This window comes from Nicotiana tabacum, chromosome 5, assembly GCF_000715075.1.
Source record: "Nicotiana tabacum cultivar K326 chromosome 5, ASM71507v2, whole genome shotgun sequence".
Lineage (NCBI taxonomy): Eukaryota > Viridiplantae > Streptophyta > Magnoliopsida > Solanales > Solanaceae > Nicotiana > Nicotiana tabacum.
Window position 1 is genome coordinate 8,278,325 of NC_134084.1, and position 17,667 is coordinate 8,295,991.

Sequence of the window (17,667 nt, forward strand, 5' to 3'; positions counted from 1 at the left end):
TGTGAAACATTTAAACAATAATAAGAAACTCAGTAATCTCACAAGTGGAGTCTGCGGAGGCTGATGTGTATGCAATCTATCTTTGTGAAACATTTGAAGACAAAAATAAAATAAAAAATACAGTACTTCTCTTTCTTTGTCCCACTTTATTCGATATCAAATATTTTAAGATTTATTAAAATAAAAAATATTAGACAAAAGTTAGAACGGAGGAAGAATAACTTTACCATTTGGAGCAATATAATACTGTTTTATATTCACAATATGAAAAAACAAAATGACATTAGGCAAGTTTACTCCCCACTGTCTCTCTCATTGGCTACATAAAAGGTCCCTCCAATTGATAGAAATGTCGGTTCTACTTTCCCTCCCTTTTCAAAACCCTCCAATTATCAAATCCACTTCAATTTCCCTCCATTCTTCAAATCCATAACTACCAAATTTGTCTTTCCCTTTCATAGATTACAACAATCTAAGTTCAAATCGCATCTCAAATCTTCAAAAAAACCTACCTTCAAAACCCAATTTTTGATTACTTTTCCCCCAAAAAACCCTTTTCTCTCCGTTTTTTCAACATTTCAAAGGACACCCATTTCGTAAAAAAGCCTAAAGATTCATTCTCTACCATTAAATTTAGTTGATTTTCACCAAATCTTAACTGGGTCATCCCCAATCATACCCTTCAAAAACCCTAGTTTTTAACCCCAAAATTTCAAGAAAATCCTATCTTTTTATCTGTTGGTTTGACATTTCAATGGAAACCCATCTCGTGGAGAACCTAAAAACTCAACCTTTACCTGTTAATTCAGTTGAGTTTCAAAAAACCCTAGATGGGTCGTCCCCAAATTCGCCGAATCAAGCTCAGCAAAGTGATGAAATGGAAAAAGATGGTGACGTTTTGGCAGAAGAAGATTCCAGAAGAGTTGAGAATGTGAAGGAAGAGAATTTGGATTTGGATTCTAATTGGGCTGATTCTTGGGCCAAAGTTACTGATTCAAGCCCATTGGACTCACAATGGTCTGTTGATGCTGCTGATTATGGGCCTTCGTCTTCTAATTGGGCTGAATGCCCTTCAGAAATAAAGCCATTGGACTCAATTGGGCCCGAGTGGAATTTTCAAAGAGATGAGGAAACTAAGCCTGAAATCTCTGATTTACCCTTTGAGAATCAGCCTTCTAAGCTGGTAAGAACTTTGTCAATTGGTCAGTTTACACACACAAACACATATTATTTAAGTTAATTCTTCTATAGTTATAATACTTATTTTTTTTTTAATTTATGTAAATTTATTTGATTTAGTACATAGATTAAGAAAGAAAGGGCTCTTGAAACATGCCATAACATTTATGTGGTTACTAATCTTGGTGTATGCGCGTTGCGCGTGTATCCATATCTCATTGAGTAATTTTTTTAAAAAAATCGCTTAAATATTCTATTAATTTAAGTTAAGTTATATAATAAACATGTAAGTTTATAAAATGATGAATATTGATCCTAAACTTAGTAATGAAGAACTCACCCCATAAAACTACTTAATCATTAGTTTAAAAGTTGTAAACTTTTTAGTATTTAGTTATATGCAAATCCTATGATGAGATTATAACGTATCAATGACGTAGTTTTAGGATGTGCGCGCTCTGCGTGCACTTATTCTCAATGAGTATAAAATCAAATCACAAATATTATTAAACTATGTAATTTAGTTATAAATACTAGATTTTAAAAATGCACAAGCCCTTGAAAATAATTAATATTGATCATATTTAGCCAACTTAAGAAAGTAAAAAGCTATGTCACACAAAAGTATTTAATGCATTATTATAACTTCAATATATGAGTTGTGCATTTGTTTTAGTAGCTCAGACAACGTAGAATAATATGTTGACTTATACCTATTATCATGCAACAATACAATGTTCTTCATGATCTTAAAAAATAAATTCTATTTTATCAAGTACCTAATATGAATTTCATCTTATTCATATTGGAACTCAAATAAAAATATACAAAAAACATTAGTAGACCCAAGTTGTTACTTTTAGTTAGAATACGGAGAATTTATTGGCTGGGTATTATTTAAGCCCAACTATTTGTTTCTAGAAAAAATAAAATGATCGTTAGGAAGGGTAAGGGATAAATTAATGCTTATTATTGTTTATCCAACGCGAAGTGTACAATGTGATATAACTCTCCAAAGGTATAAAAATGTTTCATGTAGATTTGAAGTGTATTCATATAATCATTACAATAGTGTTTAAACTATATATTTTTCAACATAAACATTTTAAGTTTTTTGTTGATTTATAAAATAGAAGTATAGTTAAGTAATTAGATTTATTCGTTAGTAACATTTTAGTGAAACACTACTCGAGTCCAACTGATTTGATGTTATCTCACTTTATTTTCGAATAATGTTGTTGATATATTCTCTTTTATCATTTGAATGACTTTGTAACGAAAAAAATCTTACTGTGAATGCGATATTTATCACTAATTTCAACCAATTGCTCGTACTCATAATTAATAAGCATTATAAATCACCTAACATTAAAGGAAATGATTTAATAAGGAACACAAAATTTTGTTGATTAAAAAATCATAAAATATTATGAAAATAAGAAAATGACTCGGTTATTCTTATCGTTTATCACATTTGAATATTCAGCTTTGTTCAGCTCTTGATTAGTATGTAAACATAACTCGCGACACTCAAGTTATTTATAATCTAAAAATACTTTAAACACTTATACATACAAGTCATATCATTAAAAATTCTTAATTTTCATGTAATAATATATTCCTGTATTTTCCTGTGAAAATACAACGCAAATAAAATACATGACATTTGAACGATAATCCAGTTTAGTTTTGCTAAGTGGTTGAGTTTTCTATTCTCATTTCTCCATAAATATAGTTTTGTCATTTGTTCTAATTATTGGATTTAGATTTAAATTATTATCCAACAATTGAGAAATAAAAAATATTTTAATAGGAAAGTAATTCTAATTTAATATAAAAATATGATATAGTTCATATATATAGGCCAAAGGTTATACTGGGTATGTTGTTGTATATAGGCCAAAGGTAAAATAGAAGGAGTTAAACACATAAGTGCCACAATACATTCCTCGCAAGTGCCGCAATACATTCCTCATAATCTGATTAAACAAATGTGATTCAAAAAGATATTTAAACGTCGAAACTAATGATAGAACAAATTATAGATAAAATTAAGTTTGTCGCTTCTATTTTACCCAATTCTACGGAAGAATCTCTTAGCAAAATATGCCATACTTGACTAACATCATAAATTTTTCTTTATTTTATTGTACGGTGATAATAAAGTCTTGATCAATTTTTAGTCCTATATTAGGACTTTTTACATAGTTCAAATAAGAAATACTTTAATAACTAAAATTTTAGGTGATTTTAAATTTTTTGAATATCAGGAAACTAATTAAATTACAGTTTTATCCAATATAATGTTTTTTAAAGAAAAGAAAAACAGAATTTATATTGGATAAAATTATAATTTAATTATTTTTCTAATATTTAGGGCTTACATTTTAAAGGATAAAAAAGTGAATGATATTTTGCTAAGAGACTTTGTACATATAAGATAATATTGATATAGATATAAGCTTCTCATTAAGGATAAAATGTGAAGTCTAAATTAAATTATTTTTGAATCTAGAAAGGTGTCATGGACTAAAAAAGAAATAGATTGAAACGGAGGGAGTATTTATTAAGATAAATTAGGCATTGCTATATTTGTATGACATTTATATAAAACTCATTATAGTTATTTTGTTTTGTTCATGCCTATTTTATTCCAATACTAAATAGTTTGTCTTTTAAGGCAAATTAGTGGTTCTTGTATGTATAAAACATTTCAATCAATTAACACATTATCAAACTAGTTGGTTCGGCTGTATGAATTCTTTTCATCATTCCACTTAGTCCAGTCTTATTTTTATTCCAATACTAAATACTTATGTCTATTCAGGATCATGTGTATGCCATTAGTTCAAATAAAATCTCATTTTTGCTCCTATGAACTCACTTGTTTTTTTCTTCTCCTTTTGTTATTGGCTGTTATTAGGGTGCTGGACTTGCTAACTTAGGCAACACATGCTTTCTAAATGCGGTTTTGCAATCTTTCATGCACACAGTGCCTTTGCTTCAGCACCTTACGTCGAATGATCATGTATCACCATGTGATAGTAAGGATTAACACAGAATTTGCCTTTGTTTTAAGTTGCTTTGAGTTATTTCAGTGTATTTGATTAAAAAAATTTCTTCTTTTTGGAGTGGCTTTTTCTTTGAATTTATTATCAATGCTGATTATCCTTGCTTGTTTATGTATACTGGTTGCAGGTTACCTTAGAGGATTCTGCGTACTTTGCGCTATTAGGGAGCTTGTTGACCTTTCATTGGCTTCTGGGGGTGATGTTGTCTCGCCGTGGAAACTTGTTAACAATTTGAACCGTATCCTTTTTCTTGTCTTGTTTGTGAGTTAATAAAATATTCCCTTCTAGCACTCAGGGTCGGAGCTAGAAGTTCGTGGTCGGGTTCGGCCGAATGTAATAGCTTTTGCTCAACCAATGTATTTGCGTTAAGAAACTCATTACATATGTAAAATTATTAAATTTTGAACCAATTATTAATACTTGAAGTCGTCATTCTAAATTCCAGAACCTATAAAGTTGAAATCCTAGCTCCACCTGTGCTAGCAAATGCATATGTATAGTATATCAATTTCACTGCTTAGATGTTTTCTACTCTGATGTTTTTTGTTATGTTATTTCATTGTGCTTGTGCATGCCTTCCAATTTCTTCCAAGAGCTATGCTCTTTACCAGATTATAAGAAATTTGGCTTGACTTTTGTTATAGTACTGTAGACTATGATACATTCAAGTTTCTTTCTTTTCTGTTTTTACTATAATTGAAAAGGCCGGCTTGTGTGCTTCATGCCTTTGAGCCAATGTTGTACCTAGTATTTCTTTGTAGTCCTTAACTTTGTGAAAATATCAGATTTTTCATCCAGTTTTCATAGGTTCCAACAAGAAGACGCTCATGAATTCCTCCAATGTTTTCTGGATAGACTTGAAAGCTGCTGTAATGATTCAGGGCCAAAAGACAGGGCACCATCAGAAAGTGACAACATTGTGAAGCAGGCCTTTGGTGGTCGCCTTGTCAGCAAAGTAAGCATACAAGATTACTATCTTATTCTTTTTTTTTATTGCTTTGAAAATAAAATGAATAGATTAAATAGATTTTCATATATTTAAATTGCATCTGCATGCAGTGGCATACACTGGAATTTTTGTAAGCAGTGAATATTTTAAAAAGCAAACAAATGAATAAATCACTGTAATGGCAAGCAGTGTCATTTGTTATATTTATATCCAATATTTTATTTTTATTTATTATTTATAGATACAATAGACCCTTATGGTCCGGCCGTTCCCCGGACCCCGAGCATAGCGGGAGCTTAGTGCACCGGGCTGCCAATTTATAGATACATATTACGAAAAAATATCGACGAAGCGGTGTCATGTGCCTACACCCCTGTTTGCATGTGTGTTCTCTGGGTATTTAGCTTGCAAATATGGAATTAATATTGTTTATATGTCTTTCTTAAACTGCAGCTGCGCTGTTGCAATTGTGGTCACTGCTCCGACACTTATGAGCCTCTAATTGATCTAAGTTTGGAGATTAAGGATGTTGACAGTTTACCCGAAGCTTTGGAGTCTTTCACAAAAGTTGAGAAAATTGATGATCCAGAGATAAAGTTTTCATGTGAAAAATGTAAGGAACAAGTGTCAATCGAGAAGCAGCTTGTGCTCGATAAAGCCCCTTCTGTCGCCGCCTTCCATTTGAAGAGATTTGAAAATGATGGTTCTTTTGTTGAGAAGGTTGACAAGCATGTTTCATTTCCACTGGAATTGGACTTGCTTCCTTATACTGATAACAACCAAATTAATAATGTGAGTATTTGTTGCTTATGTGAATCTATACTTGAAGTTAGTTTTCATGTGAAAAACGTTGCATTTGGACTTTTCATGCATTTCCTTTTTTTACCAATTTTCTTCCCTTCACTTTACCTTATGTGAGAAGAAACATGATGTTATTTAATTTTCCCTTTTCTCAACAGGGAGAAATGAAGTACGATCTTTATGCAGTTATAGTGCATAGCGGGTTTTCATCCTGTTCAGGGCATTATTACAGCTTCATTCGTTCTGCACCAGATGAATGGTACAAATTTGATGACTCAGAGGTAAATACAACAACAACCCAGTATAATCCCACTAGTGGGGTCTGGGGAGGGTAGTGTGTACGTAGACCTTACCCCTATCATGGGTAGAGAGACTGTTTCCAAATAGACCCTCGGCATCCTTCCCTCCAAAAACTCCCCACCTTGCTCTTGGGGTGACTCGAACTCACAACCTCTTTGTTGGAAGTGGAGGTTGCTTACCATCAGAGCAACCCCTCTTGTCCATCAGAGGTAAATAGCATACTGGAAAAAAATGCTCTCTACTGTATGTGGCTTAGCGTAGGACTAATCCGTAGATTGTGTAAAATTTCTGAATATTTATGGGGACGACTAATTCATAGATTTTTAGTGTAGGACTAATCCGTAGATTGTGTAAAATTTCTGAATATTTATGGGGGACGACTAATGCATAGATTTTTAGCGTAGGACTAATCCATAGAAGCATTTACGACAACTAACTTGATATTTTTATTTGATTGTCATAGGTATTTCGGGTTCAAGAAGATCTTGTTTTGGAAGAGGAGGCATATATTATGTTCTATGCAAAGAGAGGCACTCCGTGGTTTTCAGATTTTGTCGAAATGAAAAAGTCCTTCATAGATCCGTCCATATTTAATACTTCTCCCAAGTCAGTTCTAGATAATGTGGATGCTATCTCCATAGCTTCTCCGCGCATGCCAAATGATCTTGCTTGCAATGTCAGTGAATCCAATAATGCTGCAGATGAAGCATCTCCTAAACCTGACCTCGAAAAGATTGAGGATAGTGAATCAAAGTATACTGAGCAGACGTCTACTCCAGGACTATCTGGTGCGATGAAATCTCTGTATTCTCATGTAGATGAAGTGTTTTTACCTTCAACGCATGAAGAAAACTGTACTCGGGACATAGGTGTGACCAAAAGAAGTGTAACTCTTACTCCCAAGACACTGTCTAGATCGCCAAGTCCAGAGATATACCGAGATGATCCCCCAGGTAAACTCATCTTCTACTTTTAGGAGTCGTTTGGTTGATTGTATTAGCATAATTAATCTTGGCATAAAATCGGCATTAACTAATGTGTTGTTTAATTGGCTGCATAAGAAAAAATATAATTGACATATAACTAGTGCTATATTTGGTTGGTCGCATGAGAAAAAGTAATTGCCGCATATCTAATGCAGCATTTTCTTGGTGTTGATAAGTAAATTACATTAAATTATGCGAGAATCTATGTATTATTTTATGTGAGAAAGAATGTGGAATAAAAGTATGTGTATTAGCATTTAGTACTCCGGCTTTTGATTATTTGAAGCCAAAAATGCCTTTAAAATAAGTAAATCTGATATAACAATTCTTTCATTTTGTTTTATAGTCCCGGCATAACTAGTATGTGAGCCAAACGGCCCTTATTTATTTGAGAGTCCATGCCATTGCCTTACTAAATGGAAAAAGCATAGTGCTAAATAACTGGTTTTTATTTGCAGAAAACACTTACGCCATTCCTCGTGGCCATCTAGCATTAGCAGATCCGGTTTCTTTCAAAAACCAATCTCAGAAGGATCACGAGCAGGACTTGGAAAGAAAACAGGCGTGTTCTCTGATTAAGAAGCGAATTCCAGGGTCAAGAGGTCAACAATTAATGGCTGCTATGCGTGGCTCGCGTAGTGAAGGTTCCGTGAACAAGAAAAGGAGAAAATTGGAAGTAGTTTCTCCAAGTAGAGACGATACAGGTTCAGCTGGTCGCCGTAGGTCCAGCTTTGGCTCTATGTTACATCCTGTAACGGCGGGCAGTTCGAGATGACTAGGTTTTGATTTTGCAAACACTTGTTGTTTGTACCTCTCTTTTGTTGTAACTGGAAAATCTGAACTGAAAGAATAGTCTTTTTGATTTAGAACTACAGGGGTAGTGTATCTTAAACTGGCTAGGGTAAAACAGGCAGCTCGGTGCACTAAGCCTCTGCTATGAGCGGAGTCCGGAGAAGAGCCGGACTACACGTGTCTATTGAACTGGCTAAGGTAGTTTTCGGATATTCAGCTGTTTAGTTTGTTATTTAACAATGTATAGTAGAGACTACAGAGTGAGAATTCATGTTATTTTCTGAGAGTTCAGAAGATAACATACATATAATGAAGGATTAGGATTTTGTTTATCCAGTTTTCTTTGGGGTCCACAAGAAAGTATAAATAACTTTTAATTTAATGTTTTTTGAATATAATATTAAGATTAATTAGTATTTTATTTGAATTCTGTATTTTCTTAAATCTTCAATAAAGTTAAATGTATGCATTTAGATGTTGGTAGAACGGATGTTCGTCTAATGTGTATTTAGATAAGATGTTTTAATGGGGCGTTTGGACATAAGAGTTGTAAAATTTCGAAAAAAATGAAAATATTTTTAAGTAAAAATGGTATTTGAAAATTAGAGTTGTATTTGGACATGAATATAATTTTAGATTGTTTTTGAATTTTTTTGAGTGATTTGAGTGAAATTTTTTGAAAAAATCAACTTTTTTTTTTGGAGTTTTTTCAATTTTTTTGAAAAATTTCAAAACTAGTGAAAATTGAAAGTTTTATGGCTAAACACTAATTCTGAAAAATAATATTTTTTTTTGGAAAAAGTGAAATTTCATAGCCTTGGGCTCTTAACATTGAAAGAACGAGACACACCCCAGGCGAGCAAATTCCCACTAAAATTCGTGAGAAGCTAAAATTGCTGCAAAATAAAATTGTTGTAACGGAGCGTCAAGCTCATAACCATAAATGGTAGGGAGGACAAAGTTGTTACATGTTATATTGTATCGTATTGTTACTTTAAATACAATATTTATTTTGATTGCTACTTAAATTTTATTGTGTTGTATCATTAAAACTATTGTTATGTAACAGTGAAAATTGTCACTTTATGGAACGACCGATTTGGTGTGATCGCGTCATCACCTTTTTTTCTCTCATCTTGCTCTTCCTTATTATTAAATATTCCTATTTTATCCTTTATCTTACGTTTTTATATAATAATTTACCTTGTACCTTATTTTTTCTTTATAATATTGCAAGTTTATTCTTCATATCGTTGGTGCGTAACTTCATGAAACAACGGCAAACAATACAATCTATCCAAATATTGTATACATTAAAACGATAAAATATAATAGAGTCGGACTACATGCTGCACAAAAGGGTTGTATTGTTTTGGGTGTCAATGGACATTCGAAAACTGATTAAACCGACCGAACCGAACCGATTTTTAGGTTTCTTTTAAGAAAACCGTAGGTTTTTATATAAATCTATAACCGCACCGATAATTAGGGTAGGTTTTTTATTTTATAAAAATAAACCGAAAAAATACCGAACCGTACCGAATAAATTTTACATGTGAAAAATATATTTATATAGTAAGTTTAACAAATAATAATGCATTAGTTTTTTCATTGGCCTTTGTGATTACGAAAATATTTACAGCCAACAAATAATTAAAATCCAAAGCTCAACCCTCAAATATATTATGCTAGTCCTATTGAAATTAAATTAGATCTAGCTAGCATCTTAAATAGCATACCATTGGTATTCCAGCGATCTTGAGTGACAAACCATAAGTATTGAACATTTTTCCTCTCGTATGATTTAAATTTTTCTTATTGGACACTTAATTTTTCGAATAGACTATATTTTTGACTCCAATCTTGATCAACATATTCCTACTCATCTTATCTATATTTCTTTTGTCTTTATTTAGTTTCTTTTACGTTGTAGTAGAATAGTGAGATGAAGCTCTATATATTCTGGCTATCTTTCATATTCCCTTGATTTAGCGTGTTTTAAACTATAAAAATGTCTAAATTTTTTTACCGAAGTCTTGAGTAAGTACTTATGTTCTAACTTCTATTAGCAACTCTTATATAACATTTCAAGAAAATTATCGAAAATTAACCTAACTGTACTAATACCGATACCGATACAGAAGAGAAATCGAAATGATCGGGATGGTTTCAAAAAATCTAATTTTCGTTATACAAAATAGAGTAATTGAAAAACCGGTTTGGTATAAATTTTTGAAAATAACCGACCTAACCGAACTATGGCGTGATGACCCAAAAGGTCATCTTATGCTTTAAAAATTTAATTCTGCGTTTCGAGGCCTAGAAAACCTCATTTTTATTCCTCCTCGATTTGTGTGCGCAGTATGGGCATTCTTCCGGAAAGCCCTTATGTGAAAAATTGATGAAATAATAATTTTTGGCCTAAAAGTTTATTTTAGTTGACTTCGGTCAACGTTTTAGGTAAACGGTCCCGTACCTATATTTTGACGGTTCCGGTGGGTCCGTAATAAAATATGGGACCTAGGCGTATTCCTGGAATCAAATTCCGAGGTCCATAGCCCGAGAAATGAATTTTTGATGAAAATTGTAAAACTAAAATTATAAAGGTTTTAAGAATTTGGTTAATAATTGATCTTGTTGATATCGGGTTCGTATTGTGGTTTCGAAACTCGGTACAATTCTGTTATAATATTTACACCCTATATGTGAAATTTGGTGAGAAATGAGACTGATTTGACGTGATTTAGACCTTTGGATGACAAAATAGAACTTTTGAATTTTCTTGAAAATTTAATGTAATTTGGTGCTAAATTGGTAATTCTAGGTGTTATTTTGGCGATTTGATCGCACGAGAAAGTTTGTATGATGTTTTAAGACTTGTGGAGCCCCGAGGGCTTAGGAAAGTTTCGGATAGGCTACGAGATGTTTTTGACTTAGAAAAATCTGGTATTTTGTTGCAGCAGTTGTTCTGATATGCCCTTCTTAGCGTTCGCGTAGGTAATATCATGAAAGTGGAAGGTAAAAATGGGGAAGGAGGAAATTTTTCTTCGCGAACGCGGAGCAGCAAGGGCTTCACCATTTGCGAACACGACCTGTCTACCGTGGACGCGAAGCATGGAACCTGGGGGAGGGGAAATAACTGATCGCGAACACGACACTTGGCTCGCGAACGTGAAGGCTGGGGGGATATGCCTTCGCGAATGATGGGTTACTCGCGAACGCGTAGGCCAATAGGGCTATAGCTTCGCGAACACGACAGGCCTCTCGCAAACGCGAATGAGGCCTGTCCAGTGTTTTTAAAACAGAATTAAAGACGGGATTTCTTCAAAATTTCACGTCTTCTTCACTAGAACTCGACCTATGGCGATTTTTGAAGATGGATTTCATCACCAAATTATAGGTTGTGTTCTTTAACTCATTTTCTTTAATTTCCATCAATACCCATTAGATTTCTAGCCCTAAATCTTGTTCTTTCATGGCAGAAAATAGAGATTTTGGGAGAATTGGATTTTTTTTGCAATTTGGGGATTTAGACCTCGATTTGGGGTCGAATTTTGAAACTAATTACATATTCGGGCTCGGGGCGAATGGGTGAAGGAGTTTTGGTTCGAACCTCGAGTTTTGACCAAGCAGTCCCGGGGTCAATTTTTGACTTTTTGTGGAAAATGTTGGGAAACCTAAATTTATTTATTGGAATTGATTTCTTTAGCAATATCTGATGTTATTAAGTTAATTGTGGCTAGATACGAGTGGTTTGGAGGTGGAATCTAGAGGAAAAACGGTAATTGAGCAGTGAGTGGCTTGAGGATCGAGGTAAGTGTTGTGTCTAACTTTGACTTGAGGGATTTGGAATCCCCGACTTAATTGCTATTTGGAATTTCATGTGCGTGGCGTATAGGCATGGTGGCAAGTACCTATGCATAGCCAAATTGTCTGTTTAGCCTGTTCCCTTTCCCGTTTCTATTATATTGTCTTCCTGTCTTAACTGCTACATACTTATTGGTTCTTCCATGTCTAATTTTTCTTGTTAGGTGTTGTTTTCTTTATTGAAGGTATTAATCATTTCGTAGTTTTACTACTTTACATTATTGGTTCAGGGTGGTTTATCGGTGTTTCATACTATACTTTGGTTGGTCTCATTGTGTAGAATTAATTGGGGGAAGTTTCATAATTGTATAGCCTTTTATTTGCTTTGGTCTGAGGCTTAAATATTGTGGAGGGTTTTGAGCTAAACTGTGCACTTTTTATTCTTTTTGTGTTATTGATACTAATATGGTGGGATCAGGTTGCGCGTCGTAGCATGAGGAATAAAGGTAATATATTGAGGAGGAATAAGGGGGAAATGATATTGTCTGGTGGGATCGGGTTACACGCTGCAACATGAGGAATAAAAGTGATATATTGAGGAGTAATAAGAGTGATTTATTATTGTCTGGTGGGATCGGGTTGCACGATGCAACAAGAGGAATACAGGTGGATTAATAAGGAGTAATAAGGGTGAATATATATACTATTATTGATATATGGTGGGATCGGGATGCACACCACATCATTTATGTGTTTATGTGCTTTTATTCAACTGTGTAAGATATTTCCGGAGTTTTTTTATTTTATTTGAGGATTGATTATAGATGGACACCGATAAGATACATGAGTTCCGTATGTATTCCTTGCAAGTTACTGTTTTATTTTATTTTTCACTTATTCCTGCTTTATTACATACTGTTTGCAGGTTATATTGTTATTTCCCTGCCTTAGCCTCGTCACGACCTCATTGAAGTTAGGCTCGGCACTTACCGATACATGGGGTCAGTTGTATTGATACTACACTCTACACTTTCTGTGTAGATTTTGGAGTTAGTTATGGGTGATTGAGAGTTCGGTTGCAGGAAATTTATCTAGGAGACCCAAGGTAGACCTGTTGGCGTCCGCAGGACCTGGCGTCCCCTCATTGTTCTACATTCCTATTTATCTCTTTCGTTTCAAATAGATATAATTTCTTTCAGACCAGTATTTGTAGTAATTCATAGAATGCTCGTGGATTGTGACACCAGTTTCTGGGTGGTAACCATTTCGGTATTATTGATAGTATATAGATAACTGATAGTAGGCTAGCATTATATAGTTTAGCTACCTTTTACACTCCAACTTAGCTATACTTTATTGTATTATGAATGTTAAATGACAACAAATGGCTCTAATTATGAATCTTATGCTTTGCAGGAGCTATGAGGACATTAAAGAGTGTATTGGAGTTAATTTGGAGCTAGGAAGACCAATCGGAGGTGAGAGCACGCAAAAGAAGAAGAAAAAATGGAAGGCAAAACGAAGCTCCAGGAGCGCGGACCAACCACGACCGCGCTCAACAGGCAGAAAAGAAGGCATTATGTGCGGTCCAACCGCGGCCGCGTTCGTACCTCCTAGGAATTTTATTTTAGGGGTAAATTTGTAAGTTCAGGGGCGACTCTCCTTGACCTATAAGAAGCCCATCTCGCCCAAAAATAAGGTATCAAGGTTTTTGAAGGGTTTTTCAAGGCAACAACAAGCAAGAAGCAAGGTAGAAGATTTGGTATAGAGTTTTTACCTTTCTTCCTCTTGTTTTTATCATTGATGATGAATTCTATTACTATGATTGTGAAAATGACTATGCATAGATAAACTTATAATCTAGGGTTTTGATCGAACCTCTTGGAAGATGAATTTCTTGTTATGTTAATATAGATTTGCCATAGTAATTTCTCTATTTGTTCAACTATATTGTGATTGCTGTTCATTGAAGGGACCTCAATCGACTGTGTCTATTTAGTGTGTATTACTCGATAGAGAATGCATATTTAGGTAGTTGTTGAACAACATCACTCCTAACATATATGAGGGATCAATACAAAGGGTTTAAATGTGAGATTAGAGATAACGAAACCTTGGGTGCAATCTAAGTGAGATGTAATTAAGGCTAGCTAGCGTAATTTGGGAGAATATGTCTAGTATTTGTTGTAATTACTTGGGAGAGAGTTACGACAGTCAAAGTAGTCATGATCGATAGAGAAGACTTAGGCAAATTTATAGCAAACATAGCTGAAAGGATTCCGACAAGAGGGGAAATCAGAACCTTAGATCATCTCATTCTTGTTTACAACCCATTCATAGTTAGCTTTTAATTTGTGCATTTTTATTACTTAACATTAGTTAGTAAATATCCAATCTATTATTTAAATATCTCTGGAAGTTGACTACGTGTATTTTGTGTGAGTCCAATAGCTGTGGTTGATAGGTTAATTCCTTGTGGGATTCGACTCCGAACTTGTTAACCGGAATATATTTCAGTGACCGCTTTGTCTTTTGATAAGGCATAGTTGGGCGTGATCAAATTTTGGCGCCGTTGCCGGGGAGTTAGCGGTGTTATTGATTGCATTTAAAAAGAAGTGCAAAAATTCTTAGTGTAGTCAATTTTCTTCAATTTAAACTGATCATTGAAATTCTAACGTTTGTAGTCGTGCTTGTTACATGCGCATGCCTAGAAACTCCTCTAGAACTGGTGAATTGTTTGAAGTATTGTGAGATCTTGAGAAAGTTTTCAAGGCATTGAATTGTGCAAACAGGAAAGGCAAACAATAACAAAAACTCAACCGAACGAATTTAACCAGACATGAAAGACGATATTAAAAACAACAGAGACAACGTGAATGACCCAAATGATCAGGGTGTGAGACCTCTTGTGCCGGAAATAACACTCTATGATTGGGCACAACCCACCGCTGACAACTTAGCAACTGCCATTGTAGTCTCTCACATACAAGCAGTTTCGTTCCAGATCACAAATAACATGCTACATTTGTTGCAGAACAAGGGACTATTTTCTGGGTCATAAGTTAAAGATCCTCAGCAGCATCTAAAGAATTTCCTGTCAATCTACGCCACGTAGAGGCAACACAACATGACACCGGAAGCAATACGTCTGTTGTTGTTTCCATTCTCAGTGACAGGAGCAACTCAGACTTGGCTTAATTCACTCTCCATAAACTCCATCACTACTTGGGAGGAATTAGTCAAGCAATTTGTGAACAAATTTCACCTACCCGACAAAACTGCTCAGCAAATTGATGAGATATTGAGCTTCAGACATAAACCAACAGAGACGTTATACGAAACATGGGAGATATTCAAGGGTCTGTTAGTTACGTGTCCACATCATGGTATTCTAGAGCAGATGTTGGGGCAGAGATTTTACATGGGTTTGGCAGATAGTTTGAAAGCCAATGTTGATGCTTCAGCAAGTGGAGCATTTTTGAGCAAAACATTTAGAGAGAGCAAGATCTTACTTGACAAGATGGCACAAAACTCAGAGTGGATGACAAGAAATGCTCCAATCACTCCTGTGGTTCACTCAATGGCTTTGGACCCGTCTAATTCCATAACGGAAAACAGGGCCACTCTACTGACGCAAATGAGCATACTCACCAAAAAGGTTGAGGAATCAGGCCAGAAACAACATGTACACATAGTTGATGCAACTTATGGGGGATTATGTATATCATGCATTAATCAACCATATGTATTCTCGTGAAATGCGTAAGGAGATAACCAACAATATTAGGAGAACATGAATTATGTGGCCAACTATGGGGGACAAAGACCAGGTGGTCAAAATTGGGGTCAACAAAATCAACAATAGAGACCAGCTCAGTAGCAGTACAACAACAATAACCATGGGGCTATGTGACCACAAGGTCAAATGGTGCCTTACCAAAGGCAACCGGGTTACATCCAGCAAAATCAGTAGTAGGCTTATCAACAACCTCAACAACAACAGATTTTGAGACACGAAGATGGGTTTGCTAAACTTGAGGTATTGATGCAACAAGTGATTGGGTCCACTGGAAAACTAACTAACAGAGTAGACTCACATGAATCAGCGATAAAGAACATTGAGATCCAATTGAGACAGATTTCCATGGCCCTAAATAATCGTCCTCATGGGACATTACCTGCAGATACCCAGATCAATCCAAAAGAGTAGGGCCTGAAGCAGTTGATGGCAGTGAGTCTCTGAAATAGTAGAGACTTAGATTTGGAGCAAGAAATTGCTCGTGAAAGCAGGCCGACGGAGACACTGGTGCCAATACCTATTAAGCTAGATGATTCAGCAGGGTTAACTAAGGTGACGGTACAATATGCGCAAGAGAACAACAACAAATAAGAAGAGGTTGTGAAAGAGATTGAGGTTGCACCGGAACCGACAATAGAAGCAGTGCATGAACAAGAGAAAAATCAAATCATAGGAAAGAAACAACCTCCAACACCATTCCACCAGATATTGACCAAGTATCAGAAGGATGAGTAGTACAAGAAATTCTTGGAGATGTTGAAGCAAATTCAGGTAAACATTCCATTGATTGATGCTTTAAAGGATATGCCTGGTTATGCGAAGATGATGAAGGACTTGATGTCCCGCAAGTTCGACTTTCAAGACCTGGCCATGGTTACACTGACTCAGACCTGTAGTGATGTTGTAACGGGACCCATAGCTGAGAATCTGTATGACCCAGGGAGTTTCACAATCCCCTACATAATATGCAATTTTGCATTTGCTAAGGCACTATGTGATCTGGGAGCAAACATAAACCTTATGCACCTGGCTATCTATAAAAGGCTAGGTATTGGAAGAGGTAGACCTACGTCTATGTTACTACAGCTGGCTAACAAAACAGTGAAGAGGCCCTCTGGGATTCTAGATGATATATTGGTGCAGGTTCGGAAGTTTCTGTTCCCAGCAGATTTTGTCATCCTTGACTATCCGGTTGACAAGGAAATTCCCATAATTTTGGGAAGACCATCTTGGCCACTGGGCAAGCCTTAATTGATTGTGAAACTGGAGAGCTCAAGATTAGATTAAACGATGAAGAGATAACATTCAACGTGCAGAAATCTATGCGGAGACCAAGTGAATTTGCTGAGTGCTCTCTAATAGATGCGGTGGATGTAGTTTTGGAGGAGGAAGATGATGCATGGAACATTAAAGACCCTCTAGAAGCTTGTCTCATGAACTCAGATGAAGCTAATGGTGAAGACTTGGCAGAGTGGGTGCTTGCTCTTGAAGGCCAAGGTTTTTGGAGAAGGGAGCTCGAATTTGAGCCATTGCACTTAGAGGAAAGAAAAACTCCTCCAGCTAGCCATCAATAGAAGAGCCACTAAAGTTGGAGCTTAAACCACTGCCATCTCATCTCAGGTATGCATTCTTAGGACCTAACTCTACTTTACATGTTATTATCTCAGCTAGTTTGTTAGATGTGCAGGAAGAACAACTTTTGCAGGTACTTACTGAGTGCAAGACTGCAATTGAGTGGACTTTGCAGTCCCGACTTCGATCCGCCTCACACTGTAGGTATACCAGCTCCTTTTCCTTTCTCGTACAAATGAGCCTAAGGTATTTCTCCCTATCCAAAGCTTTCTGCAGCCTAGCCTCATGGCGAAGTATATTAGATTTAAGCTTGTCGAAGACCTGCAAAGGAAAATTCAGTAAGAAAGAAAGGGCATGAAACTAAGACAAGCATATGCCGACTACCATAGCTTACCATAAAGCCCAGCCGCT

At 35.4% G+C, this 17,667-nt stretch overlaps 1 protein-coding gene and 1 non-coding gene across 2 annotated transcripts; one reads left to right on the top strand and one right to left on the bottom strand.

The window, feature by feature from the left end:
- Positions 1-279: 279 nt before the first annotated feature.
- Positions 280-8,410, top strand: LOC107771185 (uncharacterized). Its single transcript, XM_075253302.1, has 8 exons — positions 280-1,183; positions 4,103-4,223; positions 4,378-4,488; positions 5,036-5,205; positions 5,653-5,991; positions 6,159-6,281; positions 6,764-7,253; positions 7,745-8,410. The coding sequence occupies exons 1-8, from the start codon at positions 755-757 to the stop codon at positions 8,059-8,061; spliced, it is 2,100 nt and encodes a 699-aa protein (XP_075109403.1). The 5' UTR covers positions 280-754; the 3' UTR covers positions 8,062-8,410.
- A 6,759-nt stretch (positions 8,411-15,169) lies between these two features.
- LOC142181350 (small nucleolar RNA R71) lies at positions 15,170-15,275 on the bottom strand. Its single transcript, XR_012710016.1, has one exon. It is a non-coding gene; the product is annotated as a small nucleolar RNA R71 (small nucleolar RNA).
- Between the last annotated feature and the right edge of the window lie 2,392 nt (positions 15,276-17,667).